We start from the raw sequence: 26,596 nt of genomic DNA, 5'->3' as shown, positions 1-26,596 counted from the left end.
TCGTACCTTTACTCAAACCGCTTCCTTTTTTTCTCTCCGCGATCCGCCTTCTTCCGGTTGCATACCTTTCCTTTTCCAGCGGCCCAAGTCACGAGGATTCGTTTCCGAATCACGAGTTCAATCTTCGAGTGGCTTCTGAGACGAAAACAATGCGTCTACGTCTCGCTCTATCAATCGTTCTCGTCGAGATACTTCTCCTAATCGTCGTTCTACCCCTACTCCTCGCATGGCTCATCTACTATCGCGGAGGCTTTCACTGGTTTACGAACGAGTTGGATCAGAAGAAGGAGACGTTTTTCAATCTCCATCCTCTCTGCATGGTCCTCGGTTTCATTGTTGTTCTATCTCAGGGTAAGAACGACGTTCTAGCTACGCGTTGGACGATTGGGTTGGCACGTAACACCATCGCAATGTAAACCATAGATGACCGCGTGCGCTAACGAATCATAAGAAGGGGGGCCCCCTCTTAAAATTTTTTTAGGGATTCTTGTTTATCGCGTTATTCCCGGGCCTAAGATTATCGCGAAGATCGTTCACGCTTGCCTGCATTTGCTGACGTCCGTCTTGGTTGTATTGGGTTTCGTCGTGATTTGGAAAGTCCATGAGGCCGAAGGCGAAAGTCAGATCTATACGCTGCACGGCTGGGTGGGCTCCGGCGCTCTCATTCTCTTTGGTCTTCAGGTAAACGCTTCTATATATACAATACCCTAATAATATCATCATACATTTTTAGTTTCTCTTCGGGTTTATATACTTTCTGGGCGACGGCTTCGGCAGCTTGAAGAAAACGATTCTGCCCGTGCATCGCTTTCTCGGCTGTTGCATTTTAGTGCTGGGCTGCGTCGCTTCCGTCGCGGGAATCAACATGAGCCTAGGATACGGAATGAGCCAGTAAGAAACCCCTCTACTTCATAAAAAAGACTACAGTATAATAATAATCTCCTAGACATGATCCCAAGATCAACGGCACAAACGAAGGCTACGAAAATAGGCCGCCTGAAGCTACGGTGGGAAATCTCTTGGGCATTGCCATCTGCGTCACCGTGGCAACTGTCATATTCGTCGCCACGCGACCGTCATTCCAGCGCAAAAACGAAACAGAAACATCTCATGAGAAAGACCCATTGTATAGGTCTTACTTAACCTTATAAGCGTTTCTTCGTTGCGTGATTATCGGGTGTGATAGCGTTTAGCACTTTTTTTCGTGTGGCCTACGTGTGCATACGTGCGCGCGAGTCACGCGCTTCATCTACGCGCACAATGTGGAGCAATTTCTCCAAAGGCGAGTTTCGATTCGCGTTCGTCGTCATCGAAACGCTTCTCTTTATCGTCGTTCTACCGCTACTTCTCACGTGGTTGATCTACTATCGCGGGGGGTTCCACTGGTCGCCCGTCCTTATCAAGGAAACGGAGGAGCAATTTTTCAACATTCATCCTCTATGCATGGTCCTGGGATTTATAGTATGTCTCTCTCAAGGTATAAATAAGCGCGTAGCATCGCTATTTCGTATAAGAGTCTTAGGCGTTCTGATCTATCGTATCGTTCCGGGACGTAAAATCATTGCGAAGATCGTGCATACGTTTCTGCACGCCGTAACGGCGTCTTTGGCGATACTGGGGGTCATAGCCGTGTGGAAGTATCACTCAGCTAAAGGCTCCTCCCAAGTCTATACCCTACACGGTTGGGTGGGCCTTTGCACCTTAGTTCTCTTTTGTTTTCAGGTTAGTTCAAATATATGAGAGAGTATATATCTATATTGATTCTTTTTAGTTTGTGTTTGGGTTTGTCTATTTTATTGGCGATCGCATACACGGCTTCAAGAAAACAATTATGCCCGTGCATCGTTTTCTTGGCTTGACCGTTTTGGTGTCGAGCTGCGTCGCATGCGTTGCGGGAATCAATATGAAACTAGCAGCGGGAATGGGACAGTAAGAATCAACTATAATAATATAATAATACTAATAATGGGTTAATTTTAGATATGATTCCCATGTTGCTACTAGCAACGGTTCGGTTCGAAATGCGACGTATGGGGATAAACCGCCTGAAGCTATGGTTGCGAATTTTCTGGGTCTTTTCATTTGGTTTGCCGTTATAGCGGTCGTTTTTGTTGCCACCCGCTCCTCGTTTCAGCGTCAGGATATTATCGAAGAATTGTCGGAAAGCGATCCAATGCTTGGTTAGGGAGTATAACTATTGGTTCGTTATGAACGCGTTTCTGTTGAATGTTTTGTGTTCGTGAAATAAATGGGGGATGTCGTTATATTGGGGTTTTCGTTTACCTGGTCGTCGTTTCCGAAAGGGGCCCCCGTCTGAGTCGTCTCTCTTTTTCCTTTTCGTCGAGTCCTATTGCCTTTTCTTTAGTCGTTCTTCGCGTTTGGCTAGTGTGATTTCATCGGAGCAGACGCTCAGCTAGCGTCGAATTCGCTTCGTCGACATTTCCAAAGACGATTTCGATATGTGCGCGCGTGAAACGAGCGACGGAACGACAAGGAAAGGTCGCTCCGCACACCACGAGGCTTCGACGACTTTTTCCGCCATTTTGAAGGTTGGCGCATGCGTCGATCTTACGTCAAGCGCGCGAAGAAAGCACGCTAACCGTTCAGTAAAGAGTGATACAACTTCTACGTACAAAGTGAAGATCTACTGCGTCCTACGTCCAGCGACTTTTTCTCTTCTTTTCTTTATCGGACGACGCTCCTGTACTCATAGTTTGATCTCCATCAGTAGACCTCTGAAAACGACCATAAGTCGACTAAACCAGAGTAAAATAAAACCCAAATCATTTAGAATTATTTCTAATACTCCATAGGCTGCTTTCAACGATGAAAGACGTCCAGAAGCCGCAGATTGCTTACCAGCAACAGTGCTCAGCATCCCGCCCTACAATTTTAATTTCGAGTCGTAATACAATTGCCTATATGATAAAAATACCGATTTGAATCCTATTGAAGGCTTCGTACTAGCTGAAGACGAGCCCTCCTAAAAAAACAATTCTCCATAAAGAAATAAACGTGAGAAGAAAAGCGAACAGGTTGATATCCAACTGAGGCTGCCATCCCAGACGATTTTCCTAAAAACGTTTAATTGCATTTAAAAAAATCGATTTATCCGCATACCGGTATATCCCAATCCAGCTCCACCGAAACCGCGTCCACGTCCGCGGCCTCTACTCGTCGGGGGTCCAGGCGGAGGTGAGGCCAAGTCAGCCGAGCCTCCAGCTGATGTCAATGCCGTCGAACCTCCTCCTTCTTTCTTGACGCCAAACCCAATTCCACCTCGTTTAAATCGCGTCTTCTTAAACTTCGGATCTTTAACGGCTAACTCCAATAAAGCTTCGGGAACCGCCTGATTAGCTTGCTCCTATAAAAAATCAGGATCCCAGTTGAACTCTCTAGGACATACAGAAGAAAAGGAAAGCGACTAGGGGTGGTAATAAAATGAACAGGAGAAACAAAGACCCTAGGGGGGGGCTCTAGAGTTAAAAAATAGAGAACGACTAAACCGACTCGCTTAATTAATTATTGCAGAAGGATGGGACGTCTCCCTTGCCTATGTTAATTCTATCTCTCACTCACCATGTTCCTCACAAGATCCGCTGAGAAGTGAACGTCTTTGGTTGCATTGAGAAGCGTGAATGCCGTTCCCTTTTCGCCGGCGCGTCCCGTTCGTCCGATCCGATGCGTGTGCGTCGTGATGTCGCGCGCGACGTCGTAGTTGATGACCGTCTTGATGTGCGGTATGTCGAGACCGCGAGCGGCGACGTCCGTCGCCACCATGACGGTCACTTGTTTCTTTTTGAATTTCGTTATCACTTCGTCGCGAGAATTCTGATCCATGTCGCCGTGAAGCAGAACGACTAGATTATTTAATTATTGATTATTGATTTATTTATTTATTGGTTCCTTGCTTTCAAAATCTTTGCTTTTTAAATTTGTCGCTACGTTTTCGGAATCGGCTTTCTTTGTGACGAATATTAGAACGCTCCCAGCTTAATCAGTTGATTATTTAATTATTTAATTCTATTTACTATTTTACCGGATGTAAGTTCAACAAGATTTCGATGGAGCCAATACTGCTTATCTTCCTGCTTGGAGAACACGTGGACACGTTGAGTGATATCTTGATTCGCCTAATAAATACAATATCCCCTAATAGAACGCAATTTTTCAGTAATTACAGTACCTCTCCGAGGTCTCCAATGACGATTCGCACTGGATCCGTCAGAGCGTCACGTGCCAAACGCTCGACTTTCTTCTTGAAGGTCGCACTGAACAGCATCGCTATAAAAATAAATAATATTTATACTACTAGTTGTGTGACAATTTTTTGTACTGACTTTGTCTTTCTGGTCGCACGTGATTGGCTATTGAGCGGACTTGCGGTTCTAATTAAAATTTCAATAGCGTCGCCCTCATTTGCTATACTAATATTCTCACCAAATCCCATGTCAAACATTCGATCCGCTTCGTCGAAAACGAGATACGTCACGCGAGTCAGTGACGTTGATTTTCCCTTGACGTGATCAATAAGTCGACCCTTGAAATACGATTAGGTATATATATATATATATAGTGTATTTAAAATTTGATGCTCACTGGAGTTGCTACAACGATTTCCGGCCACTCTTTCAAAGCCTTCGTTTGTTCCCACTTACTCCCGCCTCCGTACACAGCACACACCTCAAAATTAGACATATACTGCAAAGCAATGACTCTATTGCAAAAGATCTTTTACCTTTAGGCCATACGCTTTTCCATACTTTCTGCATTCAACGTAAATCTATAAGCAAGGCTACTGTATTCTTTGGTTCTTTAGGACTGGGGTGCTACCTGTTGGCAAAGCTCTCGCGTTGGCGCGCAGATCAATCCAATAGGACCGTCTCCTTCCTGTAGTTCTGGCTAAAAACAAAAAGTAAATCAAAAAATTTTTTTATTCATCTCCCAAGTATTACTTGATCCATGATGTGAACAAGCATTGGCCACAGATATGCTACCGTCTTCCCTGATCCCGTCTTCGCAATGCCGATGATGTCACGTCCGCTCAATCCAGCTGGAATCGCCTGAAAATTCAACAAGCAACTTTATTACAAGAGAGAAGAGTTGGCCAGTCCCTTGTAATTTTACTGTAATTTATTACAAGAGAGAAGAGTGGCCAGTCCTTTGTAATTTTTACTGACTTGGGATTGGATAGATGTCGGTTGAGAGAATTCTGATTTTCGGATTGACTTCATCAGGTTTTCGTCGAATCCAAAGTGAGCGAAACTGATGCAAGGCTTAGGAACTGACGCTCCACCCACCTAGAAATGACTCTAGCGCGGATTTTATACTATTGTTGGTTTCCTTGCCTTGATCCCAAGCTTCTTCCTCAGCTGGAAGACTTGGTCCCAAGACAACGCTTTGATTTCTTTGTGTTCTTCATAGAAGACTTTCTCAAAAGGAGAATAATCAATCTGAGAAATCGAAAGACAATTATATCATCAGAAATTCTATTAGTTAATTAAATCTCTTACGGAAGTGTGATCCACAGGTGGAAGAGGTTCAATTATCTAATCATAGACTATAAAACCGATTTCTCTACGTTTTTAATTGTTTCGTACTTTGGGCTTCTTGTAGATTGGATTTCCGTCGACGTCATACTCAACACAGTCCTCGTGCTCGTCATCGTCGTCATAGGGAACCATCACACTTTCCACGTACTTGAAATAGGACTCCTATGGAGTACGGACCCCAATACTGACTGTATCTTCATCTTTTGTGTGGTCTATGCCTACTTGATCGTCTTCGTCTTCGAAATCGGCTCTCCTTATTCTTGGAATAGCGAAAATGTCTTCAATGATTACGTTATTATTATGGCTGTTCTTACTTTGGTTGCTCTTTTCTCTTCTCCTCTTTCTTTTTCTCGCTTTTCGCCATTTGGGCCATGAATGCGTCTAACGGATCGTCCTCTTCCTCTTCGTCGCTTTTCGTCTCTTCGGCGACGCTTTCCGGTGCGTAAACGGACGTTTCTTCGTCTTCGTCGTCGTCTCGATCGAAGTAGCTGCGAGAATTCGATGTCGCCATCGGTTTTGCTTCGCTTTTTCTGCGAAACTTACGAGTCTGTGTTTCCCATGCGTTTTCGCTGAAGAAACAGTTGCTCCGCTGCATTTCCGTCGTCTTCTGGCGGCCGTTTTCGACCTGCGCCGATCGAAAAACGGAAGCCCGACATCTTTGTGCTTTATCGTCACGTGTCTGATATTTTTATTGAGTCATGAAGCTTACTTTCGTCAATAAACGACATGTGAGCAATAACAGTTGTAACAGAAACTTACCCAGAATCTGCGCAGTAGGCATAATTACAACTAGGCGTTCCTTTCAAATGGTAGAGAAAGAATGATCCACAGTTCAAAATTGCAGTAGAAGTTGACCAATTGCAGCAGTCATTGTTCCAATGAAAGCATACTGTTCTATTAACTTCTCCTCCCACAAGTGCAGGGTGACTTCCTCTAACCCATCCTGTCGCATGTGTGCCACAGCTGTTAATTGGTGAACATGTTTCAGGCATGTAGCCTCCTATACTATCCGCAAAACGATACCAACTTTCAGCCAAATTGTTATCACAGTAGGCGGTTCCCCCTTTCAAAAACGACGAAGTTTTTCTCCACTGATCAGACAATATCTTGTAGTTTCCAGCTGAGCACAAACTTGGCAGTGCAGGTCTGTACACGTCTCCCTTCTGTCCTGTGTCGCCCTTTTGCCCTTTTATTCCTTGCTCTCCTCTTTCTCCCGAAAGTCCCTTCTCCCCTCTTACTCCCTGTCTACCACTGGGCCCAATAATTCCTCTTTCACCTTTTCTACCTGGATCCCCTTCAGGTCCATGTTTTCCAGGTAGACCTAGATCTCCTTTAGGTCCATGTTTTCCAGGTAGACCTGGCTCTCCTTTAGGCCCATGTTTTCCAGACGCACCTTTTTCTCCAAGTAGACCCGGATCTCCATTGTTTCCCTTTAGTCCTCGTCGTCCAGTGACTCCTCGTTCTCCTTTTGGCCCAGCAATGCAAAATTTCTCATTGGGTGCACACAGCTCTTTCAACAAATCCATCATCACTTTAGACAAGCTCTCCTGAGCACTACTTTGATGACGACGTTCTCTTGATTTCGACTTTACCGGCCTGTATAACTTTGCTGCTGCAATGTCATCACTCGTCGTCACCTGCCTGCGTAACTTTGACGCTGCAATGTCATCACCCGTCGTAGCATAATCGATATCGGCTTCACTCTTATCACATTTTTCCAACTGCAATTGCAATCGAAAGATGAGCCAAAAGGAGCTAATTTGGCACAAAACAAGAAAACCCAGAAGAAGATACAGCCACAAACGGTGACGATCGCTCTCAGAACTGCTCATTGTAGACCAAATAAACCGTTTCTTCGTGGAGTTCAGAACTTTAGCGCACGCTAGATTGATGATTCCTTTCTCGTCTGTTTGTAGACTTAGTCGTAACTTTTTGGTTTATTGTGTACGTCGAATGTACTGCTCCAGTTCTACTATGGACATAAGCGCTGCAGACGAATCAGAAGCTGCATCAGACAACCGAGAGCAAAGTTTCACGTCAGAAATTTTCAAAATCAAGATCTGCAACCTACCCAGCTACATCGGACATGGCCAAATTCGTAAACTTCTCGGGAAAAGGCTCGAGCTGAACCCGGTCAAAGTCAAAGCTCAGCTAAAACAGAACGTCGCTTATGCCACGTTTCGATCAGAGGAGGAAAAACAGAAAGCAATGACAAAAATCAACGGTTTCGTATGGAAAAAGCACGAACTTACAACCAAGGCAGCTACGGCATCAAAAGATCCAATACGAGATAAACGGGACAGCGACGCAAAAAGAATCAAAATCGACGACGAAGATGTAGACATAGAAAAAGTTCTCAATGACCACGTCACTCCTCTGTGGCAAACGAGCTACGAAGAGCAACTGGAACTCAAGTGGGACGCCCACGCAGACGTCCTAAAGAAATTGGTCTCAGAGCTAGACATAAAAAAACTCAACTGGGAGCTAAACGAAGACGGACTGCCCTGCGTTTTGGAAAAGGCCCGCGAGTCACCCATCCGAACTCACTATAGAAATAAATGTGAGTTCAGCTTGGGAACGGGGCAGGACGGTCTGACTACGGTGGGCTTTCGACTTGGGAGCTATCGTGACGGAGACCTTCGCGTCGTGACGCCGCGCGGATGCTACCACGTGCCGCCGCTCGCCGTGGAAGCGGCTGAACGCTTCCAAGGCTACGTGAGACAGTCGAAACTGGGCCCTTTTGATCCGGTGACCCATTCGGGGCACTGGAGGATGCTTACAGTGAGAACAACGATGACGAAGGACGTGATGATGATCGCTTACTTTCATCCTCAAGATCTAAGCCAGGTACGCTTAATAGGAATAGTACTATGACATATACCTCTACTTATTCTCTAGGGTGATGTGGATGAAGAAGTGGCTAAACTCAAAGCTTTCTTTGCTGGTACGATCGCCACGTCGGTTCTGGTTCAACTAGACAAATCCGTTTCCATGGGCAACACGGCCAGTCAGCCCTACCAGCTCATCCACGGAGAGCCGATTATCCACGAGACTCTCCTTGGCCTGAAATTCCGAATATCACCAGAAGCGTTTTTCCAAATCAATACCCCCGCCGCCGAAGTCCTCTACCGCGTCATCAGCGACTACTGCGACCCAACGCCAGATACTCACCTCCTCGACATATGCTGCGGCACGGGCACAATCGGTCTAACGCTAGCCAAGAACGTGGCACGCGTCACCGGCATCGAAATGATAGCCAACGCAATCGACGACGCTCGCGCAAACGCCGACGTGAACGATATTCAAAACGTCGAGTTCGTGACGGGAAAAGCGGAGGACGTCCTACCGGAGCTTCTCCCGAGAATCGGCGGCGGCGGTGGTGGGCGCGTCGTCGGCGTCGTTGATCCGCCGCGTGCAGGTCTGCACGGGCGCGTTGTCCAGGCGATGCGTAAGTGCAAGGAGCTGAATCGGATCGTCTACGTGTCGTGCAATCCAAACGCCGCGTATAAGAATTTTCTGGATCTCTGTCGACCTGAGTCGGGACGTCTGAAGGGACGGCCGTTTCGTCTCGTCAAAGCGACGCCCGTCGATCTGTTTCCCATGACGCGACACTGCGAGTTGGTTCTGCTCTTCGAGCGGCGTTGACTTATATAAGCAGAGACGATGGTTGTACGCTCACGTCACCTTGTTAGTAGATCTACTGCGGGTCTTTAAACAGAAAAATAGACGCTAAAATTTCAGACCTGAACGTAGAAAAACTAAAATTTCTAGACTAAAACCACAACTCTCACGTACATAACTACAGTACAGAAACGCAAGCAGAGGGGGGCAAGAACAGGCGGGAGGGAAGAAAAAAAAAAGGGAGCAAAGAAAACGCAAAGGTGGGGGATGGGTATCAGGGGGGAGAAAACGAATCACAGTCATGATCATTAAAAAATTTCACGCCACATAGAACATCCAAAATTAACGATTTTTTTTCCTACGTTAAATCTCTTGTATCCCTGCTTTTCTCTGTATTATAATCCCAAAATAATTCCCATATGGATACTCTTTTTCTTTCTTTTCTAAGTCGCCGGCCATGCAGTGTGTTGAGGAAGTGGTACTTGACCACTAACAAGGGAGAGGGGGGTATTATCAGAAGAAGGGTCCGGTCCCCCCCTTATCTACATTTCTTACCTAGCGCTGTACGGATACTGTTGTACGGGCATAGGATGATGATGTCCCATGCTCGCGTCTTCAACGAACATCTGCGATACGCTTGCCGTTGCCTGACCGTCAGTTGGCGAGATGTTCGACTGCTGCATGATTGGATGGGATAGGTGATGTTGTTCGCTCGTCGGCGCGCCGCTGGCGCCGGCACTGCTGTGTTGAGGAGAGGCCTCCTGGCCCGAAGTCCCAGAATGAATCAACCCAATGCCACCATCCTAAGCCCCAATAATAATTATTATTATTATGATCATATAGATGTTTTTCTTACCTCTGTTTGTTGCTGCATGATGAGGCTGTGGGTTTGAGCGGGTGCGACTGGCCAGTGAGCGTGCTGGTGTTGTGGCTGCTGGTGCTGGTGCTGAATGGCGGCGGCGTGCTGGTGGTGCGCGTAGGAAGCGCCGGCATGTTGGGGATTGGCCACCGTCATGTAGATAGGCTGGGCTTGATGCTGTTGAACTTGTTGACCCAGCTGCTAAACATAGCGATTATGAGACTATTATTACTATTGGTGTAGGGGAGCACCGTTTGAGACAGCTGCAAGTGCTGCATCTGAGCGGTCAGTTGCGGAACCATTGCAGCGGTGGCGGGGTAAGATCCGGTCAGCGACTCCTGACCAGGACTCGGAACCGTCACATTTGACTGCGAGGGAAAAAAGACACGATTATACGACGACTCTTTAGTGGGAACTAGCCACCATAAGGAGGTGGTATACGCAAGAGAGCATTTAATTCAACAGTACAACACGTAGACGGGTCAATAGGTTAAAGTCTCTAGCGTCAATAGGCTATTCAAAATCGTTTAGGTCTCGTTGTTATTCGAAGGTGGTCCCCCTCCGAAGTTCTCACTGTGGGAATCGTTGTATATCCCTGAGGAGATTGAATCCAACTGGCTTGACCTGAAGCCATCTGCTTGGCCACACGGGTACACTAATAGAGTGAATAAACTCAGAAGGGATTCTTCTGACCTGATAAGCTCCCTGAGGTATTCCAGGCACATTATATGACATTAGAGGAGTCTGAAGGGGCCGGCCTTGACCACCACCACCAGCCATTCTAAAAAACAAAACGGAATCACTAGGGAAAAAAAGCCCAAGGAAACTTCTATACCTATTAGAGATGATAGGATCTTGGGTACCCAGCTAATGAGAAAAGTAGGGGGAAGTCATCAAGAAATTCTATTGTCTTTGTTACCTCTCCGTCTCCGCTTAGCCTGCGTTGATCTGCCAAGCAAAGCTCCGTTAATTAAGTGTGCTAATAGGTCTCGACGTTCTTGCCTGGATGGTATCTTCTCCTTGCCGAAGCCGCGTCAGCAAATTTGCAAACGAGAGGTTGGTCTGAACCTGTGATGGGAATTCCGTTGAACTTGCTTATTATGGCTTCGCATTCAGACTGAGCACTCATCCTGTGAAATAAACAGAGACGTCTATGCACATGCCTCCCCGTTCTCACGTCTTCCTCACCTAGCAAACCCAACTCCTTTGCTAAACGAGCTACCCTGCTCCTTTAATATTCGAGTAGACACTACTTTACCAAACGGAGCTAGCATTGACTCTAACCCCTGGGGGAGAGGAAGCAAAGAGGAATGAATAAGGCAATATCTATAGCTAAATTAGGCATGACGCACTTTCTCATCTAAATATTTAGGCAAATTCTGTATGTATAAGTTAGTTGGATCCGTCTCCTGTAGACGCTTCCATCTAGGATCATTAGGGGTAAGCTAAAAGGCGGAGAAAAAGAACGCGCGTGACATTGATGATATGTGTCCATGGACCTGTTTCTTACCTTGGCAAACTGAGCCTGGACTTTGCGCGTTTTCAGCTGCTCCAACGCCTTGCGAGCGTCATCGGCCGACGCAAAGTCGACAAACCCGTATCCCTTGCAGTCGCCCGTGCTCTTGTTGATGATCGCTTTCACCGACGAAATATCGCCGAACCTGAAAGACGCACCCAGTCAAAGACGCATAATATCATCAATAAAAGATGACTCACTCCTGGCACATCTGTTGCAAATCGTGATCGGTCGTCGTGGGACTCAGAGCACGAATATAGATATTCGTTGTGCTGAGCTGCTCTGGCTGTTGATGAGCCGTCGTGTGATGCTGCATCGACGGTCGCATGACGGGATACATGGACGAGACGGCACCGCCGGCGGGCGGCTGAGCGATGCCTCTCCACATATAGGGACTTGCACTCGCTGCGTACTGCTATGATAAGAAATCAAAACAATACGTATGAAAATGCGGATGCATTCTACCGGGTATTGAGTCATGTAGCCAATTCTTTGCTGATTTTGCATGTACTGTTGCCAGTTGTGCTGTTGCTGATGCTGCTGTTGCTGCTGTTGCTGCTGTTGCCAGGCAACGTTTATAGGACCGGCAGGACGGCCTGGATAGAGTCCGAGTCCCTTCACCTGGGGCGGGGAGGGAGAAATCACGACGGATCACGCGAGGGGTGTGATTTTGACCACACACACGGAGCACAAGGAAGTGAAGATAAAACGTTAGCGCGCGTTAAATCAATTAAGAAATCGACCAATGAGCGATCGGGAATGGGTTCGGCGTCGAAGGCGACGCCCACAAAATGCCGGCTTGGGGTCGAGAAAAAAATCGTAAAGCGCGATCTCGCGATAGTCGATCGTTCGGACGCTTTTTTTCGAAGGAGATTTGCGGTTTACGATGCAAATTCGATTATCGATCTAGCACGCCGAGGAACGCTCGTTTAGAATTCTAAGCCCCGCCCGCGGAGCGTCGCTTCACACGAAACCCGGTTTTTTAGGCCGAAACGAACGCACGATCGCGAGCGCCCTAGCGTCGATTTTTTATCGCAATTAGCGCCGCGACGAAGACAAATTGGCGACGATCGTTGTCAATCGCGAATGGAGGGGTGAGGGGGAAGGCGTCCCCCGTGAGAGAAAAAAAACGAGCGAGCGAGCGTTCGTGAATGAATAAGCGGGGCCCCCGGATTTGGATTCGAAAACGCCAGTCAGAAAGCCGGCTCGGAGTCGGAGCCTACCTGCCTCGACGCGTTCGTAAATCGCAACTTGTTGGTCGGCGGCTTCGTTCTCGCGATTCCCTAAAAAAATACGAAAAAAAAGGAGGGCGCCGCGCATAAACACACAGTAGAAGTAGTAATAGAGGGCGAAGTCTTACCCCGCGTTTCTCGTTTCTCTCATCATCGTCGCCGCTGCCGTGAAGAACTGTCGTCGCTCCTTCGGGCGACGCGTTGTCGTACGGATGACCGCTCGTCGGGCCAGCGCCGCCGCCGCCGCCGCCGTCGACGTTGGGCTTAGTTTCGCCGTTGACGAGGGGCGTCTCGACGGCGGCGACAACGCTAGCGTTCGTTTCGTCCACGTTCGCCGCGTCGACGGCGCTCGCGAGCGCGTTCTCGTCCGATTCGGTTCGCGACGACGTCGACGACGACGTGGGCGGAGGTTCCGTCGCGTCGCGTTGGGCCTAGAAGCGCGCGAGGGGTTTTTTTTCGGTTGCGGGTACAAGCCAACAACCGACGATTAGCTAATCTAATCGGGGCCTCTCAAACTGCGCGTTCGACTGTTCGAAAATACGGGGCGTTGAGCGTCGATCCTTACCGTATCGTTCTCTTGCATGAGTGCCGGACGTTCGTGCGACGGGGATCGTACGTGTGTCTCTCGCTCGTGCTTCCTTCTTTTTCCTCTCCTTCTCCCTTTTCGACCCTTACACCATCCCACCGATGTAAACAAATCACACGTGAGATCTGCAAAGAGCCAATGACACGTCGATCCCCTGCGCCGGCTGGGCTCGCTTTCGGACTGGGGCTGCTATCGAGGCTACTGTACGGTTGGAGCGTCTCTCGTCGCCCGCCCCTTTGCACTATATATAGAGTTTATGTCGATTTGGGGGATGAGGGACGCGAGTGCGCGCGCGCGGGCGGCGGCGTTCGAGGTGAAGTGTTACCGGTGTGAAAAGTGTCGAGGTGTGAGAGAAGTCGGGTTTTTTCGAGTGGCGCGCCGGGCGACTTTGCCGCTCTCAGCTGAATTGCAATTCAGTCACGGATTGTGATTGTGCACATGCCGACGCCGTTTCCCGGATGCTATTAGATCAATTGTAGGCTTATCCGCCGACATTCGATTTGGATCGATTTATTGTCTGCGTGAAAACGTCCAATGCGTCTAGTGTAGCTCGCCGCGCGTCGCGAAAGTTCGCACGAAAGTCGATCACGTGAACACACGAGACGATATCGGTTGCCATAACCACAGCGTTTTGTATCCGGGGAGAAGACGGTGCAGAAAATGGACGCGCTCGCCGCGTTATCCCTATTCTACTCGATTTTCGTGCGCATATCGGGAATTCCATTAGAGAACGATCATGCATATGGTAAATCGGATCCCCATTCCTCGCACTGACAAATATTAGCTTTCGTACAGGTCATATTGTTCTAGAGTGCCCGTCAGGGTTTCGCTTGCATAACGCGCACTGCTATCGCTACTTCTCGCGCAGGTGGAAGCGCCAATTTGCATTAGCCGATCGAATGTGCGAGAATTTCAACGGGGGCAAGCTCGTGAGCGTCCACGCCCACGACGAGCTCGCGTTCGTCAATAGTATCGTCGATGCGAACGAATCGTTTTGGATTGGGCTTACCGATTTGGAAAATTTGACGCGCGAAGGCCGTTTCGTCTGGACCGACGGCTCCGTCGTTCTTTTCGACGCGTGGGCCGAGAACGAGCCTCAAAATCGCAATTCGCGCGACTGCGTCGAAGCGAGAAGCGATCGCGGCTGGTCGATGGCCCTTTCCGGCTGCGGCCTAACCGAAATCCCGTTCGTATGCAAAACGAAAGGCAAGTGAATTTTTGAAATGGGAAGGCGAACGCGCGCTAGGCTCGCCACGTGGTCGAATTATATAGATTTTCGGATTATTAATTCATCTTTTCCCACAGCGTGCCCGGGGTCATGCGCTCTCAGCGTAGATGCCGCAAACGACGAATCAAGCTTCCTGTAGTCTAATAATAAAAAAACGAAGAGATACTTGATAAGTAGACTGTGCAAGAAAGAGAGAGAAAACAATAGATTTGAGACATAAACACATACGCACCAGCAGAAAACAAAGAAAAAACAGTCAAAAGAGACCTTCTACAAGAGTCCACGCCCGTCAAAGCTCCTCCTTCCCCTTCACTTTCCTATCCAAAAACTTGACAAAATCGTCGACCTCACGCCCACCTTCGTACTTAACCGGCTCCTGCGAGTCGCCTCGCGGCACAAAAAATATCGTCGGAAAACCCTCGACCTTGAACTGAGACGGAAAATCGTTCGCCGTCGCATCCAACTTCGCAATGACGACGTCCTTATTCTCCTTATAGCGTTTCGCCAGTTGCTTATACTTGGGCTCAAGCTGCTTGCAATGACCGCACCAGGGCGCATAGAACTCAATCAGAACATCCTTCCTCTTATCCATAACGATTTTCTGAAACGTTTTACCCACGACGACCGTCACCGGTCCCGTATTGTGTTTTGGCGCGGGTTGCGATCGCACAATCGCCGTCAATTCGCCGCCTTTGAACGCGTCGACGAAATCGCGAAGAGCGTCCTCATCGAAATCCTCCTCCGTCATCTTATAGCGATTCGTCTCCTTGCCGTAGATTCCCACGGCGACGTCGCCGCCGAAATCGTCCAATTGAAATAATTTTAATTCGCTTTCGAATTCCTCGTCGTTCGCAATGGCGAATTTTATGTCCGGATAGTCGTTGGCGACGTTGAGAATTTTGCTTCGCCAGAATTGGGTGTCGGCTTTGTGATCGAAACTCCAGTCGACCGTGTAGAAGGCGACGAGAGTCGGCTTGGATTTATCGTAGTATTTACGCGTTTGCGACGTGAATTCGCCGACGAGAGGAAGCGCGTGCTTTTCGACGAATTCCACGACGTCGTCTGCTGACTCGTAGCCGCCCAGAAAACGGAATTTCGGCTCGTATTTCGATTGGAATTTTTCCGGTTGAATCACGACGATTCCGTGACCGTATTTGGCGTACGCTTCCGGGATGAATGTGTGCGCGAGAGGAAATTCGTCGCGAAGTCTGTTGGAAGCTTCGACGTAGATATCATAGAAGCGAGATGTCGAGGACATGTCGAAGGCTCCCAAGACAACGGCTACACCTTGGTTAATGTAGCTAGTGACTTCCTTGGGAAAACGTAGCTCTTTGCTGGCTGGTCCCGATTGCCTTTTCATATAATCCACAATACCTTTATTAAATTGATTAAATTATTTATTTATTATTGATTTTTCTACCTCTTTCTTCTCGCGGTCCGTCGTAGGAGTACTTGGTTCCTTTACGGAAAATCATGAGGGTTGGGTATCCGGTGACGTCATACTCTTTCGCTAGATCCGCTTCCTTTGTGGCGTCCACTTTGGCTAGAGGAATGGGCGGGTCTTCCTTCTGTAGACGCTGAGCAGCCTTTTCATATTGAGGAGCCAATTGCTTGCAATGACCACACCTACGCATACATATGTATTTCCCCTACGCGGAATTTTCCTAATGACTTCCATTACCAAGGCGCGTAGAATTCAACTAGAATTATTTCCTCGTTATTAATCCGTTCGGCGAAGGTATCCGTATCCAATGTTATAACGGCTTCGGGAGGCGGCTTCCAATTTGGATCCGCTCTCTCTTTCATATAACTCACGATGCCTATTAGAGAGAGAAAGAATAAGATGTACTCATCCAATGAGGAAGTGGATTCTCACCGTCCTCGTCACGTGGTCCGTCGTAGTCAAAAGGATCTCCGTTTTTAAATACCTTTAATGTGGGATACCCGGAAACGCCGAATCTCGAAGCCAAGTCCTGTTCCAAAGTGGCATCAACCTTAGCAACAAAAATCAATAAAAAAATTATTTGAATATATGGAGCAGTTACTTTAGCTAAAGCCACGGGAGGATCGTTTTCTTTAAGAATTGTCGCTGCTTTTTCGTAGGCTGGTGCCAAAGCTTTGCAGTGTCCACACCTAAATACACATGTATCTATTTCTACGTGGGGTCGAGTTTCTTTACCATGGAGCGTAAAATTCTACTAGTATTATTTCGTTTGATTGTATTGTTTCGTCGAAATTCGCTTCTTTTAGGTCGATTACGTCGCTTTCCGTTGTCTCGCTCGCTTCTGTTTCGTCTTGCGACGTTTCTTCGGCGGGATGTTGCTCTGCAACGTCTTCGGGAGCTGCATCGGCGTCCTCTGCAGCCGATGCTAGCGAAATTGAAGCGAAAACGAAAAGGGAAAGAGCGAGAACACGAGCGAGCGTCCACGTCATCATTAGAGGATACGGGATAGCGATTCAAATTGTGTAGCGTGAGCTGCACCTGTACGAAGCCCGCGAATCTAATAATTTTTCATATCATGCATGTAGGAAGAGCGAGAGAGAATAGGCAGCGAAGCAGACACTAGAACGTGCGCTACACTGACGACCCCATATGCGCGCCACAATTTCTCTTATTAGAGGGAGTACGTGTCCAAAAGGAGAGTGCACTACAATGAATCAACTAAAAGTCCATGCCTCCCATGCCCCCCATCCCGGGGCCCCCCGCCGGCATTGGCGAATCTTCTTTAGGCAATTCACATATCGTCGCTTCGGCGGTGGCGAGAAGCGAAGCGACGCCGCTGGCGTCGATCAGCGCCGTACGAACAACCTTAGTCGGATCGATGATTCCTATATAGAGAAAGACCTTGCAAGACCCCTCCCACTTTGATAGCGCGCGCGCGTACCTTGTTCTACCAAATTTACGAATTTTCCGTTGAGCGCATCGTAGCCCATATTCGGATCGTCGTAGCCGAGAATCTTATCGACGACGAGCGACGCTTCGTCGCCGGCGTTCTTGACGATTTGTCGCGCCGGCGCGGCGAGCGCGCGTCGCACGATGCTCACGCCGATCTTTTGGTCTTCGTTCGCTCCCGGAACGGCGTCGAGCGCCACGAGACAGCGCAACAGCGCCGTGCCGCCGCCCGGAACGATGCCCTCCTCGACGGCGGCACGCGTCGCGTTCAGCGCGTCGTTCACGCGATCCTTTTTCTCGTTTACTTCGACTTCACTCGCGCCGCCGAGCTAAGGATTCGTGACGTCACGTTTTTCTTAGCGCGCGATTTTTTTCTCTCGTACCTTTAGTACTCCGACGCCTTCGGAGAGTTTTGCGAGGCGTTCGTTGAGTTTTTCGCGTTCGTATTCGGATGTCGTGTCTTCGAGTTGTTCCTTGATTGCCTGGCAACGCTTTTCGACGTCTTCTTTCGCTCCTTTTCCGTTGAGCAGAAGCGTATCGTCTTTCGTTACGGTGACTTCGCCCACTTCGCCGAAATCGCTCAAACTGATGTCCTCTAATTTCATATCGATTCCCTCTTCGCCGAAAACCTGCGAAGAAAGACGCATAGCGTCGTTGTTTCCTCAAAAGGGGCCCCCCACTCACTCTTCCTCCCGTTGCTATGGCCATATCCTGTATCTGATTCTTTCTATTGTCTCCAAAACCCGGCGCTTTGACGGCGACGACTTGAATTCCACCCTTTAGTCTTAACACCAAAAATCAATAATTATAAAAATTAAATTTTATTTATTTTTGCCTGTTGAACACGAGCGTCGTCAGCGCTTCTCCATCTAGGTCTTCAGCTACAATGACGAGTGGACGACGATGCTTGATTGATAGCTCCAATGCAGGCACAAGAGACTGAGCACTCGAAATCTTTTTCTCAGATAAAAGCACAAAGGCATCCTGGTATTCAACCTTTTGACCTAAGACAAAAAATGTAATTGAAAAATTATTCTATGTGTTTTTAATTAAATTACCTTTTGCTGTGTTTATGAAATACGGGGATATGTATCCGCGATCGAATTTTAGACCTTCTATGACTTCCAATTCGTCCTTGAGAGTCTTTCCATCCTGAATCCCAAGGAGAAAATAAATAAATAAATAATTATGTTAGTATAAAGAATTCTATTACTTTGACAGTGATGACCCCATGTTTTCCAACTGTCTTCATTGCAGATGATATCAAATCCCCAATAGTCTTATCCCCATTAGCGGAAATTGTAGCAACCTTAGAGAGCACAGATAAATAAATAAATAATAGTCCAATAATTACAAATAAAAATCCAACCTGAGCAATCTCCTCAGGTGTCGTAACAGGCTTCGATAGTTCCTTTAATCGCTCAACAACAGCATCAACAGCCGCCTGAACACCTAATAGAAAAATAAGTATTAAAATAATTAATCATAAGTAATTAAGTATACCTCTTCTGACTTCCTGTGGATTGGCTCCCGTGGTGACATACTTGAATCCTTCGCGTGCAATAGAACGCGCCAGAACCGTCGCAGTCGTCGTTCCATCGCCAGCCTCCTCGTTCGTCTTATTCGCTACATCTTGAACAAGTTTGGCTCCAATGTTCTGAAATTTATCCTTCAGGTCGATGTGCTTTGCAACGGTGACGCCGTCCTTCGTTATCTTCGGCCCTCCGAACGACTGTTCCAGCACGACATTTCTACCCTAAGAAAACAAATAAATAAATATTTCTGGTCACGTGTTCGTGTTCGTCCATGATCGCGTTTCTTTACCTTAGGTCCGAGCGTGACTGCGACAGCGTCGGCGAGAATGTCGACGCCTTCGAGCATTTTTCCGCGTGCGTCGCCGCCGAAGCGAATTTCCTTCGCGAAGCCGCGACGCGGCTGTTGTTGGAGCGATACGGCGTTCGCCGCGGCGGCGAGCGTCGTCGCCGAGGGACGAAGTAAGGCTTGCGATTGATAGACGGGACGTAGAGCGCGAGAGAGACGCAGCATCTTCGGGAGACTGATGCAAGGCGAAGCAACACGTGGTCGAAGGTTCTAGCAAACGGCGGCCCGGATTAACACGTGGTCACCCTTCCAGGCGAAATCTTCGAGCGTTTGTCTCCCCCGTTGCATCAGCTCAGCTCAGCATGGTGAGTGCGACGTGAAAATTCGCGCCTCTACGTCTCATCGACTTCTGTAGGCTCTACGGCGTCTCGTTCCTCTGTTCGATCGCGTTTTGGTCGAACGACTGACCCCCGTTTCGGTATAGTAGATCCTACTGTCTAGTCCTTTCGCCTACTATAGCAACTTGATTACAGAAAACAAAAGGAGGCGTCTTGTTACCAGAAACGTCGCAGGGAAAAATGAACCAAGGTCAGGTCTTAGCAGTGGGCGAAGGCAGAATAAACGAAGTAGGTCGCCAGTACTCGCGGCGAGACTTTTATAAGAATTTGTTGCGTAGAAAGGGGAAAGGGACCCAGTTAGCGTGGCCGTTGGAGACACGGTCTTACTTCCCGAATACGGCGGAACGAAAATCGAGCTCGACGAAAAGGCAAGGCAAAGCGATTTGACTCCGTACGTTTTTTCGACCATTATTCTTCTCTAGGAATACGTCTTGTTTCGCGACGGCGATCTGTTGGGCAAATTCAAGCCGGAGTAGAACTGCTTAACGTGCGTTAGAGTAGCCCGGTAACGTTGTGTGTACACGATGATCGGTCAAAATAATAATAGCTACACAAAAGAAAAAAAGAACAGTCGTCTCTACACTTTCACACATCAAAATTCATCGTTATGACTTAGGTTATACAGATATTTCGTACTCGTACTAACAGCTGCCACAAAAGAGTAGCAGTCAATCACAAGTCATCATCATCATCAATCCTTCGATCCCTCCCTCAAATCCTTCAAAGATAAACGCCTGACTAATGCTAACGCGGAGGCGGAGGCGGCGCTCTTGACCCTGGTGGTGGCGGCGGCGCGCCTCGGCTTCCAGGAGCAGAAGGAGCCGGCCCACTTGGCCCAGCCCTTGGTTGTTCTATCGCGAGAATAATTTCAATACTAGAATCGTGACAGAGAGCGAAAGGCACTATTAATCTAATAAGACTATATACAGTTAAAACGTCAGTTATATGATCTGTATCAACTATACACACACTACTAGACCTTTCCTCTTGATCCTTATCTCTTTATCTATCTCTACCCGTTCTTACTGTTTTTCCTGTTGTGACTTGGATACGTCTTTGGACCGGGTTCATACTTGTCAGGCGGTGGCATATCGAAACTAAACTGAAACCGTGACTCAAAATCATCAACAGGTGATTCCATTGAGACGGCACTCCGCCTCTGCGCCGGCGGCATCGCCGACGAATTCCTATTCGGCGGCGGAGGCGGCGCACCGCGTCCACCGCCAGGAAGCGGCGGAGGAGCCGCCTGCCTCGTCGGCGGCGGCGGCGGCGGCGCTCCGGACGATCGCCCAGGAGGCGGCGGAGCAGCAGATCTAGTCGGCGGAGTCGGAGGAAGACCACGCAGTCCAGCGGGAGGTCGCGACGGAGGCGGATTGCTTGCTCGTTGAGGCGGCGGTGGCGGCGCCGTCTGACGACCCGGCGGCGGCGGCGGTTGAGCGCCTCGATTCGGATGCGACATCCGATTTGGTGGTGCCGGCGGATGATGATGACTCGACGGCGCGCTGGCTGTGTTGGATCGTTGTGGAGGCGGCGGCGGCGGAGCGCTGGTCGCCGGTGGCGGCGCCGCGGCGGCTCGCGGCGGAGGAGGATGACGGTTGTGTCGAAGCTGGGGCGGTGGGCCCGAGTCTGTGGCGTCAAATCCCGCGGGAGAGGGAGGGGGATTGAATCGGGTTGGAGGCGGAGGTGGTGGTCCACCGCGCGTTCTTTGTTGCTGTGTCGGCGGCGGCGGTGGCGCTGCGTTAGCGCGCGTTGGCGGTGCCGGGGGGTTGTTTCGGATGGGCGGCGGTGGCGGTCCGGAGCGTTGCGGCGGCGGAGGAGCGTTGGATTGAGCTCGCGGTGGATTTGACATTGAGGGAGCTCGCGATGAGGGTGGAGGTGGCGGAGGGCCGGACGACGAGGGGGGAGGTCCTCGATTGAATGCAGGAGGTCCTCGACTCGGTTGAGATGGAGATGGAGATGGACCGTTTGCCATGCCCGGGGGTTTGATCGCACGACCTCCTCCAGCGCCTAAACATAGAAGAAAAAGTCTATTAGAAACTATTACGTTACCAAGCAAAAATTCAGTTAATTAAACATACACGTATTGATTTATATTTTTATTTATTTATTCAATTATTTATTTACCTCCTGTTGGTCTGGATGCTCCAGCTGATCTCAATTTTGGCATTCCACCAGCAAAAAGACCTCCTAGTCCCATAGCTCCACCTCCACCACCAGATGAACCTCCTCCTCCTCCTCCTCCTCCTCCTCCTCCTCCACCTCCTCCTCCTCCTACTCCGCCACCAGATGGACCCTTTGGCTCTAATATAAAAATATTTCATTTTATGTATATCTGATAATCAATAAATGGATTTTTCCTACTGTCTAGGACGGGAGCGCTTTTGTCGACTGTGACCGTTTTCTTCAACCTTGCTCCCTTGTGAATCGAGTCCAATAAAGCGCCTCGACTCTTCTGATCATTTTTTGACAAATTCGGTTTCTTTGTGTTGGCTTGGGAAAGAGTCGGCGGCGGAGGGGGACCCGGAGGGGGTGGTGGGGGTGGGGGAGGTGGCATTGTGAATGATTTTGCACGCTGGAGAACGAAAGGAATCAATGAGATCTGGCCACGTGATAAGGAACTACCAAAAGGGCCCCCACATCGAAACGAACTGCTTGCGTCGGCTCTCTAGCTGTCTATTGTAGTGTTCGATCTACGCTGCAACTGCTTCGGCGTTGGAAAACGACGATACGGCGTTTCGAAGGTCGTCGCTGGGGTAAGGGGGCCTCACCTCGAGTTTCGTCTAGTTATGAAGAGTTGCTGTGTTCGGGGTAAGTCTGCAGCTGAGATTCCCCGTGGTCCACGCTGCTGCCGTCGCCCTACTCGTCTTGTTTCACAAGGAAATACCGTCTCACTACGTCATCGGGCACTTGCGCAAGCGCATTCAGTACTTCTTAGGTCCACGTTATTGATCTTCGTTATACGATAACGATTTGTTCTCTTGTAGGGTACATTTGATTTTTACTAGGTTGATTAGCGATGATTGCCCTATCAAATAATGTTTCGAAGCTGGGCTGGAAATCCGAGTTTCCGACAGAACTGCGCAAGCCCAGTACACGTGCTTGATTCCTGCAGACCGACAAAATAAGTACAGTGTGTACGAGTCGTGGTCTGCCTCTCAAAACAAATCCAACGTTGCTGACTTCCTCTTTTCAATATGATCTTATTGACATTGAGTCGTTCATAAGCATAGAGTATAAAGTTCGGGACCTAGTGAGCGAAGCCGGATTTCGCCGACACGAGCTTGCAACCCATTGATTGGCTCGGCCATTCCGATTCAATATTGACTAAAATGGCATCGTTGCCCATTGAGCTAATTAGACCCTGAGGAACATCTTGTGCTGGGCAAACAAACCCCGCCCACTTGAATACCACTAAACTCGCCACGCCGGTCACTCGCACACCTTGCCCCTCTCCCCAGTCCCCGCAACGCTATTCGTCATCGTCGCGTCTTTGCGTCACCGTGGCACGATCGGAGCAGCGACGACGACGACGAGCGAAGGAGCGATACGAACGAACGGAACGACACGGGTAAGACCGCGGAAGTGCCGAACGTCTTCGGTACGACGATTCCTCGCTGACCCCTGGGCTCCAACTAATCGAATGAGTGCTCGACAACTCGTGATTGGCCGCCGAAAACTCGATCTATTAGCGAGCGTCCTTTTCCATGCAGCTCCACTCCTCGTACGCGATCGATTTTCCACGTGTTCGTCGTGCCCCTTTCGTCGTCGCGCTTGCGACATCTTGTCGCTTAGGCGGACCCTTGATCTCGAACGCGCCGGCGCGTCGCCCGCCCGCCCGCCTTGCACGCGAAACCTCCCAAGTGCAAGAGCCACCTCACTCGTTATCCGCGAGGTGCGATAGCACTTCGAAAACGAGTGAGATCCCTCCCAGCGGGCCTTCTCCTTTCGCCTAATTGGAAATTTTTTTATCGGTCGATCTCCGTTTTGCGGTTGCCTCCGCCTTTTTGATCTCTTCTTACTACAAGCCGCTAAGCGCGCGATTGATAAGCGCAATGCCTTCGAATCGTTCCGATTAGCGCGAATTTGCTCGCTTAGCGCCCCGCAGAGAATCGACGACAATACGGTTGATTGTTGTTTTATATCCCACTCTCCCGCCCCCCCTTTGCATGACGTGGTGCGCGCGAAACGATCGAGATTCCTGCACGAATCCGGCGAGCGGACCCCGCGCAAGAATACCTCGGTCTCTCCCCATGAATAATGTCGACGGTCGGCGTTCGAAACGATATGCAGTGATAACAAATTGCCGCATTGTGCGTGGCGTGCGTGTGGACTGACGTGACACGCGGTTTACCCGCCGCTTCCCGATTTAGTACGACCTCGCGCTTCGGCACGGCTTCGTGCGTTCCGTTCCGTCCGGTCCTCGCCCCGCCCCGCCCCGAGCGCAATCTTGTTAGAAATGAAAGGCGGGTGATTCGCTTGCACGACGCCACTTGACAGTCGCTCTTCTCTCCTCGTACAGCGCTCGAAATTTGATTCGAAATTCGATATGCAGCAGCATCAAGTCGACCAAAAACCCGTCATAACCGCAGGTGGCGACGCAACGCCGCCAACGCGCGCAAAGGTCGAGAGCCCATTGGAAGGAACAGGAGGTAGCAATGGCGGTGACCTCTGCGGCGGCGGCGGCGGCGGAGGCGACACGACGCCGACGGAACGTCCCGAGCAAATGCCCATGAAACGCAAACAACGTCGCTATAGGACGACGTTTACGAGCCATCAGCTCGAGGAATTGGAGCGCGCCTTTCAGAAGACGCACTATCCGGACGTTTTCATGCGAGAAGAATTGGCGTTGAAAATCAACTTGACCGAAGCCAGAGTCCAGGTAAGGGGGAGCTTGGTAGTGAGCAGTTTTGGGGAGGGGTGGAAAGAAGATTTCGTAATTGGACGTGATCATTAGATCGAGGGAGGAGGAGGAGAACAGAAAGTAGACGCGTGCCGCTCGTTTAGTCAAAATAATCGATCCCCTGATTCCCCTCCCATATTCTCCTTCGAAAATGACACAGTTTCTCGACTTACCTTTTTTTCGTTCCCCTTTTGCCTTGGGCTCTTCGTTTCGATGGCATGCAAACACCATCTCCGAGCAGACAGTATGATTTAATCAGGCCCCTTCCCCGGGTTACAAGTGCTTTCCTTATGAGGGAAGCGACGCCCGCAACAGCTGCGTCGTCATCTATCTTTACCCCTTTTCTACGGCTTCAGTTAGCTTCAGTCAAATCCGTCCCCCTTTCTATTCAGATTCCCTAGAGGAGACTCTTTGTGTGACCCAAGTGTTGACTCCTTCCCCCATTCCATTTCCCCCTTATTATGAGATTAGGAGGCACTGGGGCAATGAAATTAGAAATTAGTAGGCGGCCAAGGGTCTGGGACCGTACAGAGTTGGAACTGTTGAAGCTTCAGCAGTGACATACCTGCCTAGAGGCATCCAACGCACAAAAACCCCACCAGATTGCCCAAGTCACCTTTCACTGGAAATCTTCCAATTTGGAAGATCTATCAATAGTTTTTATCTCAGCTCTCTATTATTTAGGTCTGGTTTCAAAATCGTCGTGCCAAGTGGAGAAAGCGCGAAAAGGCGGCGGCAACGGCGGCGGCTGTCGCTGCGGCGGCGGGCGGCGCCGTCACAATGGCCAGTCCCACAGCAGTGACAGCGCCAGGAATACCGCGCAACGTACAAACGGCGTACGCCGCTCGACCGTCAGTCGCTTCCGCGCCACTCTACTCAGCCTACACGGCGATGCCCGGCTATCAACCGCTCACCCATCAAATGCCGCCGCTGGAGCAGACGGGATGGGGAGCGCCGCCGCCGCCACCACCTCCACCGTCCGTCACCCAGTCTCCTCTCCATAACATGAGCCCGACAATGAGTTATCATCATCATCATCAGCAGCAGCAGCAGCAACAGCACCACCAATCTCAAAATCAAGTAGGGGGACTCTACGGGGTCATGCCCTCGTCTACGACAGCTAATAGTCCGCCGGGTCTTCATCCAGCGGCGAGCGCCGCTGCGGCTGCGGCTGCGTATCATATGCCGAATTATTCTACATACGTGCAACCGCAGCCTCCGCCGCCGCCGCCGACGACGACGAGCGGCGGAGGGAGCACTGGCGTGCACCCTACGTCGCAGAGTTCGCCTATTTCGAATAATCTGATTCCTGGTCATATCCGTTCGCCGCCGGCCGCTGCCGGCTTTCAGGGGAGTCCGACTATGCCGAACGGGCAGCCGTTTCAGGCGTCGCCGTTCGGTTCGTACGCTAAGGCGGCACATATGGGGCCACCGCCGCCGGCGGCGGCGGGATTCGCTGGCATGCCGGAGCCGGAAGATAGGCGCATTTCGAGCATTGCGCACTTGAGGAACAAAGCGCAGGAGCATGCGGCGGCGACCGTCACATTCACGCAATAAAAGAATCAAAAGACTCGTCCGAGAAAAAAAATACTGAGAATTATTCCTGTAGGCTGCTTTACCTAATTTTACTCTTTGTGTACGTACGTTAGGGACGAATCGTTTAGTGTTAATCTCTTCTCTCTCTGCACTATGGAGACTACTAACGTTTGCACGCGTTGGGGTGGGGCCTCCATTTTTTTACTATTCTCTCTTCTATGCAAATGGTGTCGCCACCACTGTCGCCGCCGCCGCCGCCGCCGCTTTCAGTCTAGTTCTCGTTTTGTTTGTCGCTTTTATTGCGTTAGTGCGTTGCAATGGCTAAGTGCTCCACAATCGATTGCTCTCTCCAGGGGGAGGACATCCGCTCCTTATAAGATTAACTTATCGTTCTACGTCACGTGCGGTGTGTTGATAGGACTCTTCCCTCGGGGTCGAATGGTGGAAGCCAAAG

At 49.6% G+C, this 26,596-nt stretch overlaps 11 protein-coding genes across 16 annotated transcripts; 5 read left to right on the top strand and 6 right to left on the bottom strand.

Moving 5' to 3' along the window:
- The first annotated feature begins 101 nt into the window (after positions 1–101).
- On the top strand, positions 102–2,264 carry LOC136194892 (uncharacterized). The gene is made up of 7 exons (XM_065984143.1): positions 102–351; positions 482–681; positions 734–891; positions 947–1,139; positions 1,171–1,722; positions 1,772–1,929; positions 1,981–2,264. The coding sequence occupies exons 1-7, from the start codon at positions 150–152 to the stop codon at positions 2,183–2,185; spliced, it is 1,668 nt and encodes a 555-aa protein (XP_065840215.1). The 5' UTR covers positions 102–149; the 3' UTR covers positions 2,186–2,264.
- A 304-nt stretch (positions 2,265–2,568) lies between these two features.
- LOC136194420 (ATP-dependent RNA helicase DDX42-like) lies at positions 2,569–6,217 on the bottom strand. The gene is made up of 22 exons (XM_065983533.1): positions 6,096–6,217; positions 5,867–6,040; positions 5,775–5,811; positions 5,601–5,714; positions 5,514–5,549; positions 5,349–5,453; positions 5,181–5,300; positions 4,956–5,063; positions 4,834–4,902; positions 4,739–4,783; positions 4,600–4,683; positions 4,441–4,540; positions 4,341–4,388; positions 4,187–4,284; positions 4,040–4,133; positions 3,912–3,992; positions 3,580–3,860; positions 3,121–3,364; positions 3,034–3,074; positions 2,936–2,983; positions 2,807–2,884; positions 2,569–2,756 (listed from the first exon to the last, which is right to left on the bottom strand). The coding sequence occupies exons 1-22, from the start codon at positions 6,206–6,208 to the stop codon at positions 2,655–2,657; spliced, it is 2,220 nt and encodes a 739-aa protein (XP_065839605.1). The 5' UTR covers positions 6,209–6,217; the 3' UTR covers positions 2,569–2,654.
- A 5-nt stretch (positions 6,218–6,222) lies between these two features.
- On the bottom strand, positions 6,223–7,423 carry LOC136194448 (uncharacterized). Its single transcript, XM_065983570.1, has one exon. The coding sequence runs from the start codon at positions 7,382–7,384 to the stop codon at positions 6,308–6,310; it is 1,077 nt and encodes a 358-aa protein (XP_065839642.1). The 5' UTR covers positions 7,385–7,423; the 3' UTR covers positions 6,223–6,307.
- Positions 7,424–7,446: 23 nt separating this feature from the next.
- LOC136194432 (tRNA (uracil-5-)-methyltransferase homolog A-like) lies at positions 7,447–9,292 on the top strand. Its single transcript, XM_065983553.1, has 2 exons — positions 7,447–8,399; positions 8,451–9,292. The coding sequence occupies exons 1-2, from the start codon at positions 7,506–7,508 to the stop codon at positions 9,195–9,197; spliced, it is 1,641 nt and encodes a 546-aa protein (XP_065839625.1). The 5' UTR covers positions 7,447–7,505; the 3' UTR covers positions 9,198–9,292.
- On the bottom strand, positions 9,220–14,516 carry LOC136194421 (RNA-binding motif, single-stranded-interacting protein 1-like). Of its 5 annotated transcripts, none has more exons than XM_065983538.1 (18): positions 14,376–14,516; positions 13,346–13,491; positions 12,909–13,211; positions 12,772–12,831; positions 12,014–12,169; positions 11,749–11,963; positions 11,543–11,693; positions 11,385–11,477; positions 11,221–11,318; positions 11,035–11,162; positions 10,952–10,980; positions 10,868–10,899; positions 10,726–10,813; positions 10,607–10,666; positions 10,284–10,400; positions 10,030–10,233; positions 9,729–9,976; positions 9,220–9,662 (listed from the first exon to the last, which is right to left on the bottom strand). In XM_065983538.1, the coding sequence occupies exons 2-18, from the start codon at positions 13,361–13,363 to the stop codon at positions 9,617–9,619; spliced, it is 2,046 nt and encodes a 681-aa protein (XP_065839610.1). In that variant the 5' UTR covers positions 13,364–13,491; positions 14,376–14,516; the 3' UTR covers positions 9,220–9,616. The 5 variants fall into 5 exon arrangements, with proteins under 5 accessions (XP_065839610.1, XP_065839607.1, XP_065839609.1 ...); XM_065983535.1 differs by lacking the exon at positions 14,376–14,516 and adding an exon at positions 13,692–13,802; XM_065983537.1 differs by lacking the exon at positions 14,376–14,516 and adding an exon at positions 13,692–13,709 and having other exon boundaries at positions 11,749–11,960; positions 13,346–13,607.
- On the top strand, positions 13,708–15,013 carry LOC136194460 (lithostathine-like). Of its 2 annotated transcripts, none has more exons than XM_065983585.1 (3): positions 13,708–14,111; positions 14,177–14,572; positions 14,672–15,013. In XM_065983585.1, the coding sequence occupies exons 1-3, from the start codon at positions 14,027–14,029 to the stop codon at positions 14,731–14,733; spliced, it is 543 nt and encodes a 180-aa protein (XP_065839657.1). In that variant the 5' UTR covers positions 13,708–14,026; the 3' UTR covers positions 14,734–15,013. The 2 variants fall into 2 exon arrangements, with proteins under 2 accessions (XP_065839657.1, XP_065839656.1); XM_065983584.1 differs by having other exon boundaries at positions 14,162–14,572; positions 14,672–15,010.
- On the bottom strand, positions 14,782–17,037 carry LOC136194423 (protein disulfide-isomerase A4-like). The gene is made up of 6 exons (XM_065983541.1): positions 16,774–17,037; positions 16,640–16,727; positions 16,471–16,588; positions 16,276–16,414; positions 16,015–16,220; positions 14,782–15,968 (listed from the first exon to the last, which is right to left on the bottom strand). The coding sequence occupies exons 1-6, from the start codon at positions 17,028–17,030 to the stop codon at positions 14,884–14,886; spliced, it is 1,893 nt and encodes a 630-aa protein (XP_065839613.1). The 5' UTR covers positions 17,031–17,037; the 3' UTR covers positions 14,782–14,883.
- A 151-nt stretch (positions 17,038–17,188) lies between these two features.
- LOC136194430 (60 kDa heat shock protein, mitochondrial-like) lies at positions 17,189–19,783 on the bottom strand. Its single transcript, XM_065983551.1, has 10 exons — positions 19,312–19,783; positions 18,991–19,243; positions 18,857–18,939; positions 18,701–18,796; positions 18,546–18,639; positions 18,323–18,491; positions 18,172–18,271; positions 17,871–18,116; positions 17,480–17,816; positions 17,189–17,423 (listed from the first exon to the last, which is right to left on the bottom strand). Exons 1-10 carry the CDS (start codon positions 19,531–19,533, stop codon positions 17,257–17,259), a joined length of 1,767 nt encoding a protein of 588 aa, XP_065839623.1. The 5' UTR covers positions 19,534–19,783; the 3' UTR covers positions 17,189–17,256.
- LOC136194466 (10 kDa heat shock protein, mitochondrial-like) lies at positions 19,599–20,283 on the top strand. Its single transcript, XM_065983591.1, has 5 exons — positions 19,599–19,673; positions 19,724–19,786; positions 19,842–19,934; positions 19,985–20,074; positions 20,129–20,283. The coding sequence occupies exons 1-5, from the start codon at positions 19,671–19,673 to the stop codon at positions 20,180–20,182; spliced, it is 303 nt and encodes a 100-aa protein (XP_065839663.1). The 5' UTR covers positions 19,599–19,670; the 3' UTR covers positions 20,183–20,283.
- LOC136194436 (WAS/WASL-interacting protein family member 1-like) lies at positions 20,213–24,242 on the bottom strand. The gene is made up of 5 exons (XM_065983556.1): positions 22,475–24,242; positions 22,068–22,278; positions 21,831–22,007; positions 20,733–21,713; positions 20,213–20,557 (listed from the first exon to the last, which is right to left on the bottom strand). The coding sequence occupies exons 2-5, from the start codon at positions 22,258–22,260 to the stop codon at positions 20,451–20,453; spliced, it is 1,458 nt and encodes a 485-aa protein (XP_065839628.1). The 5' UTR covers positions 22,261–22,278; positions 22,475–24,242; the 3' UTR covers positions 20,213–20,450.
- Positions 23,122–26,313, top strand: LOC136194454 (paired mesoderm homeobox protein 2-like). Its single transcript, XM_065983578.1, has 3 exons — positions 23,122–23,274; positions 24,226–24,585; positions 25,291–26,313. The coding sequence occupies exons 2-3, from the start codon at positions 24,253–24,255 to the stop codon at positions 26,161–26,163; spliced, it is 1,206 nt and encodes a 401-aa protein (XP_065839650.1). The 5' UTR covers positions 23,122–23,274; positions 24,226–24,252; the 3' UTR covers positions 26,164–26,313.
- The last annotated feature ends 283 nt before the right edge of the window (positions 26,314–26,596 follow it).

Source organism: Oscarella lobularis, chromosome 13 (assembly GCF_947507565.1).
Source record: "Oscarella lobularis chromosome 13, ooOscLobu1.1, whole genome shotgun sequence".
In the NCBI taxonomy this organism is placed as follows: Eukaryota; Metazoa; Porifera; class Homoscleromorpha; order Homosclerophorida; family Oscarellidae; genus Oscarella; species Oscarella lobularis.
This window is presented reverse-complemented; position numbering and strand designations above follow the sequence as displayed.

What these genes read in the sequence shown, in the direction of transcription:
- LOC136194892 (XM_065984143.1), top strand. Translation starts at nt 150, where the DNA reads ATGCGTCTACGTCTCGCTCTATCAATCGTTCTCGTCGAGATACTTCTC. An exon ending in CTAGGATACGGAATGAGCCA is followed by an intron (nt 892 to 946) that starts GTAAGAAACCCC and finishes ATAATCTCCTAG; the next exon opens with ACATGATCCCAAGATCAACG. An exon ending in ACCCATTGTATAGGTCTTAC is followed by an intron (nt 1,140 to 1,170) that starts TTAACCTTATAA and finishes TTCGTTGCGTGA; the next exon opens with TTATCGGGTGTGATAGCGTT.
- LOC136194420 (XM_065983533.1), bottom strand. Translation starts at nt 6,208, where the DNA reads ATGTCGGGCTTCCGTTTTTCGATCGGCGCAGGTCGAAAACGGCCGCCA. An exon ending in TCGAAGACGAAGACGATCAA is followed by an intron (nt 5,715 to 5,774) that starts GTAGGCATAGAC and finishes CGTACTCCATAG; the next exon opens with GAGTCCTATTTCAAGTACGT. An exon ending in CCTCAGTTGGATATCAACCT is followed by an intron (nt 2,984 to 3,033) that starts GTTCGCTTTTCT and finishes TTGTTTTTTTAG; the next exon opens with GAGGGCTCGTCTTCAGCTAG.
- LOC136194448 (XM_065983570.1), bottom strand. Translation starts at nt 7,384, where the DNA reads ATGAGCAGTTCTGAGAGCGATCGTCACCGTTTGTGGCTGTATCTTCTT.
- LOC136194432 (XM_065983553.1), top strand. Translation starts at nt 7,506, where the DNA reads ATGTACTGCTCCAGTTCTACTATGGACATAAGCGCTGCAGACGAATCA. An exon ending in ATCCTCAAGATCTAAGCCAG is followed by an intron (nt 8,400 to 8,450) that starts GTACGCTTAATA and finishes CTTATTCTCTAG; the next exon opens with GGTGATGTGGATGAAGAAGT.
- LOC136194421 (XM_065983538.1), bottom strand. An exon ending in TCCAGGCTCAGTTTGCCAAG is followed by an intron (nt 11,478 to 11,542) that starts GTAAGAAACAGG and finishes TCCGCCTTTTAG; the next exon opens with CTTACCCCTAATGATCCTAG. An exon ending in AAGGAGAAGATACCATCCAG is followed by an intron (nt 10,981 to 11,034) that starts GCAAGAACGTCG and finishes TTTGCTTGGCAG; the next exon opens with ATCAACGCAGGCTAAGCGGA.
- LOC136194460 (XM_065983584.1), top strand. Translation starts at nt 14,027, where the DNA reads ATGGACGCGCTCGCCGCGTTATCCCTATTCTACTCGATTTTCGTGCGC. An exon ending in AGAGAACGATCATGCATATG is followed by an intron (nt 14,112 to 14,161) that starts GTAAATCGGATC and finishes GCTTTCGTACAG; the next exon opens with GTCATATTGTTCTAGAGTGC. An exon ending in GTTCGTATGCAAAACGAAAG is followed by an intron (nt 14,573 to 14,671) that starts GCAAGTGAATTT and finishes CTTTTCCCACAG; the next exon opens with CGTGCCCGGGGTCATGCGCT.
- LOC136194423 (XM_065983541.1), bottom strand. Translation starts at nt 17,030, where the DNA reads ATGATGACGTGGACGCTCGCTCGTGTTCTCGCTCTTTCCCTTTTCGTT. An exon ending in GTAGAATTTTACGCTCCATG is followed by an intron (nt 16,728 to 16,773) that starts GTAAAGAAACTC and finishes ATGTGTATTTAG; the next exon opens with GTGTGGACACTGCAAAGCTT. An exon ending in CGGACCGCGAGAAGAAAGAG is followed by an intron (nt 15,969 to 16,014) that starts GTAGAAAAATCA and finishes AATTTAATAAAG; the next exon opens with GTATTGTGGATTATATGAAA.
- LOC136194430 (XM_065983551.1), bottom strand. Translation starts at nt 19,533, where the DNA reads ATGCTGCGTCTCTCTCGCGCTCTACGTCCCGTCTATCAATCGCAAGCC. An exon ending in ATGGGGTCATCACTGTCAAA is followed by an intron (nt 18,640 to 18,700) that starts GTAATAGAATTC and finishes CTTGGGATTCAG; the next exon opens with GATGGAAAGACTCTCAAGGA. An exon ending in ACGACGCTCGTGTTCAACAG is followed by an intron (nt 18,272 to 18,322) that starts GCAAAAATAAAT and finishes TTTGGTGTTAAG; the next exon opens with ACTAAAGGGTGGAATTCAAG.
- LOC136194466 (XM_065983591.1), top strand. An exon ending in GCGAAGGCAGAATAAACGAA is followed by an intron (nt 19,935 to 19,984) that starts GTAGGTCGCCAG and finishes TTTGTTGCGTAG; the next exon opens with AAAGGGGAAAGGGACCCAGT. An exon ending in AAATCGAGCTCGACGAAAAG is followed by an intron (nt 20,075 to 20,128) that starts GCAAGGCAAAGC and finishes ATTCTTCTCTAG; the next exon opens with GAATACGTCTTGTTTCGCGA.
- LOC136194436 (XM_065983556.1), bottom strand. Translation starts at nt 22,260, where the DNA reads ATGCCACCTCCCCCACCCCCACCACCCCCTCCGGGTCCCCCTCCGCCG. An exon ending in AAGCGCTCCCGTCCTAGACA is followed by an intron (nt 22,008 to 22,067) that starts GTAGGAAAAATC and finishes TTTTTATATTAG; the next exon opens with AGCCAAAGGGTCCATCTGGT. An exon ending in AAGTCACAACAGGAAAAACA is followed by an intron (nt 20,558 to 20,732) that starts GTAAGAACGGGT and finishes TTCTCGCGATAG; the next exon opens with AACAACCAAGGGCTGGGCCA.
- LOC136194454 (XM_065983578.1), top strand. Translation starts at nt 24,253, where the DNA reads ATGCAGCAGCATCAAGTCGACCAAAAACCCGTCATAACCGCAGGTGGC. An exon ending in TGACCGAAGCCAGAGTCCAG is followed by an intron (nt 24,586 to 25,290) that starts GTAAGGGGGAGC and finishes TCTATTATTTAG; the next exon opens with GTCTGGTTTCAAAATCGTCG.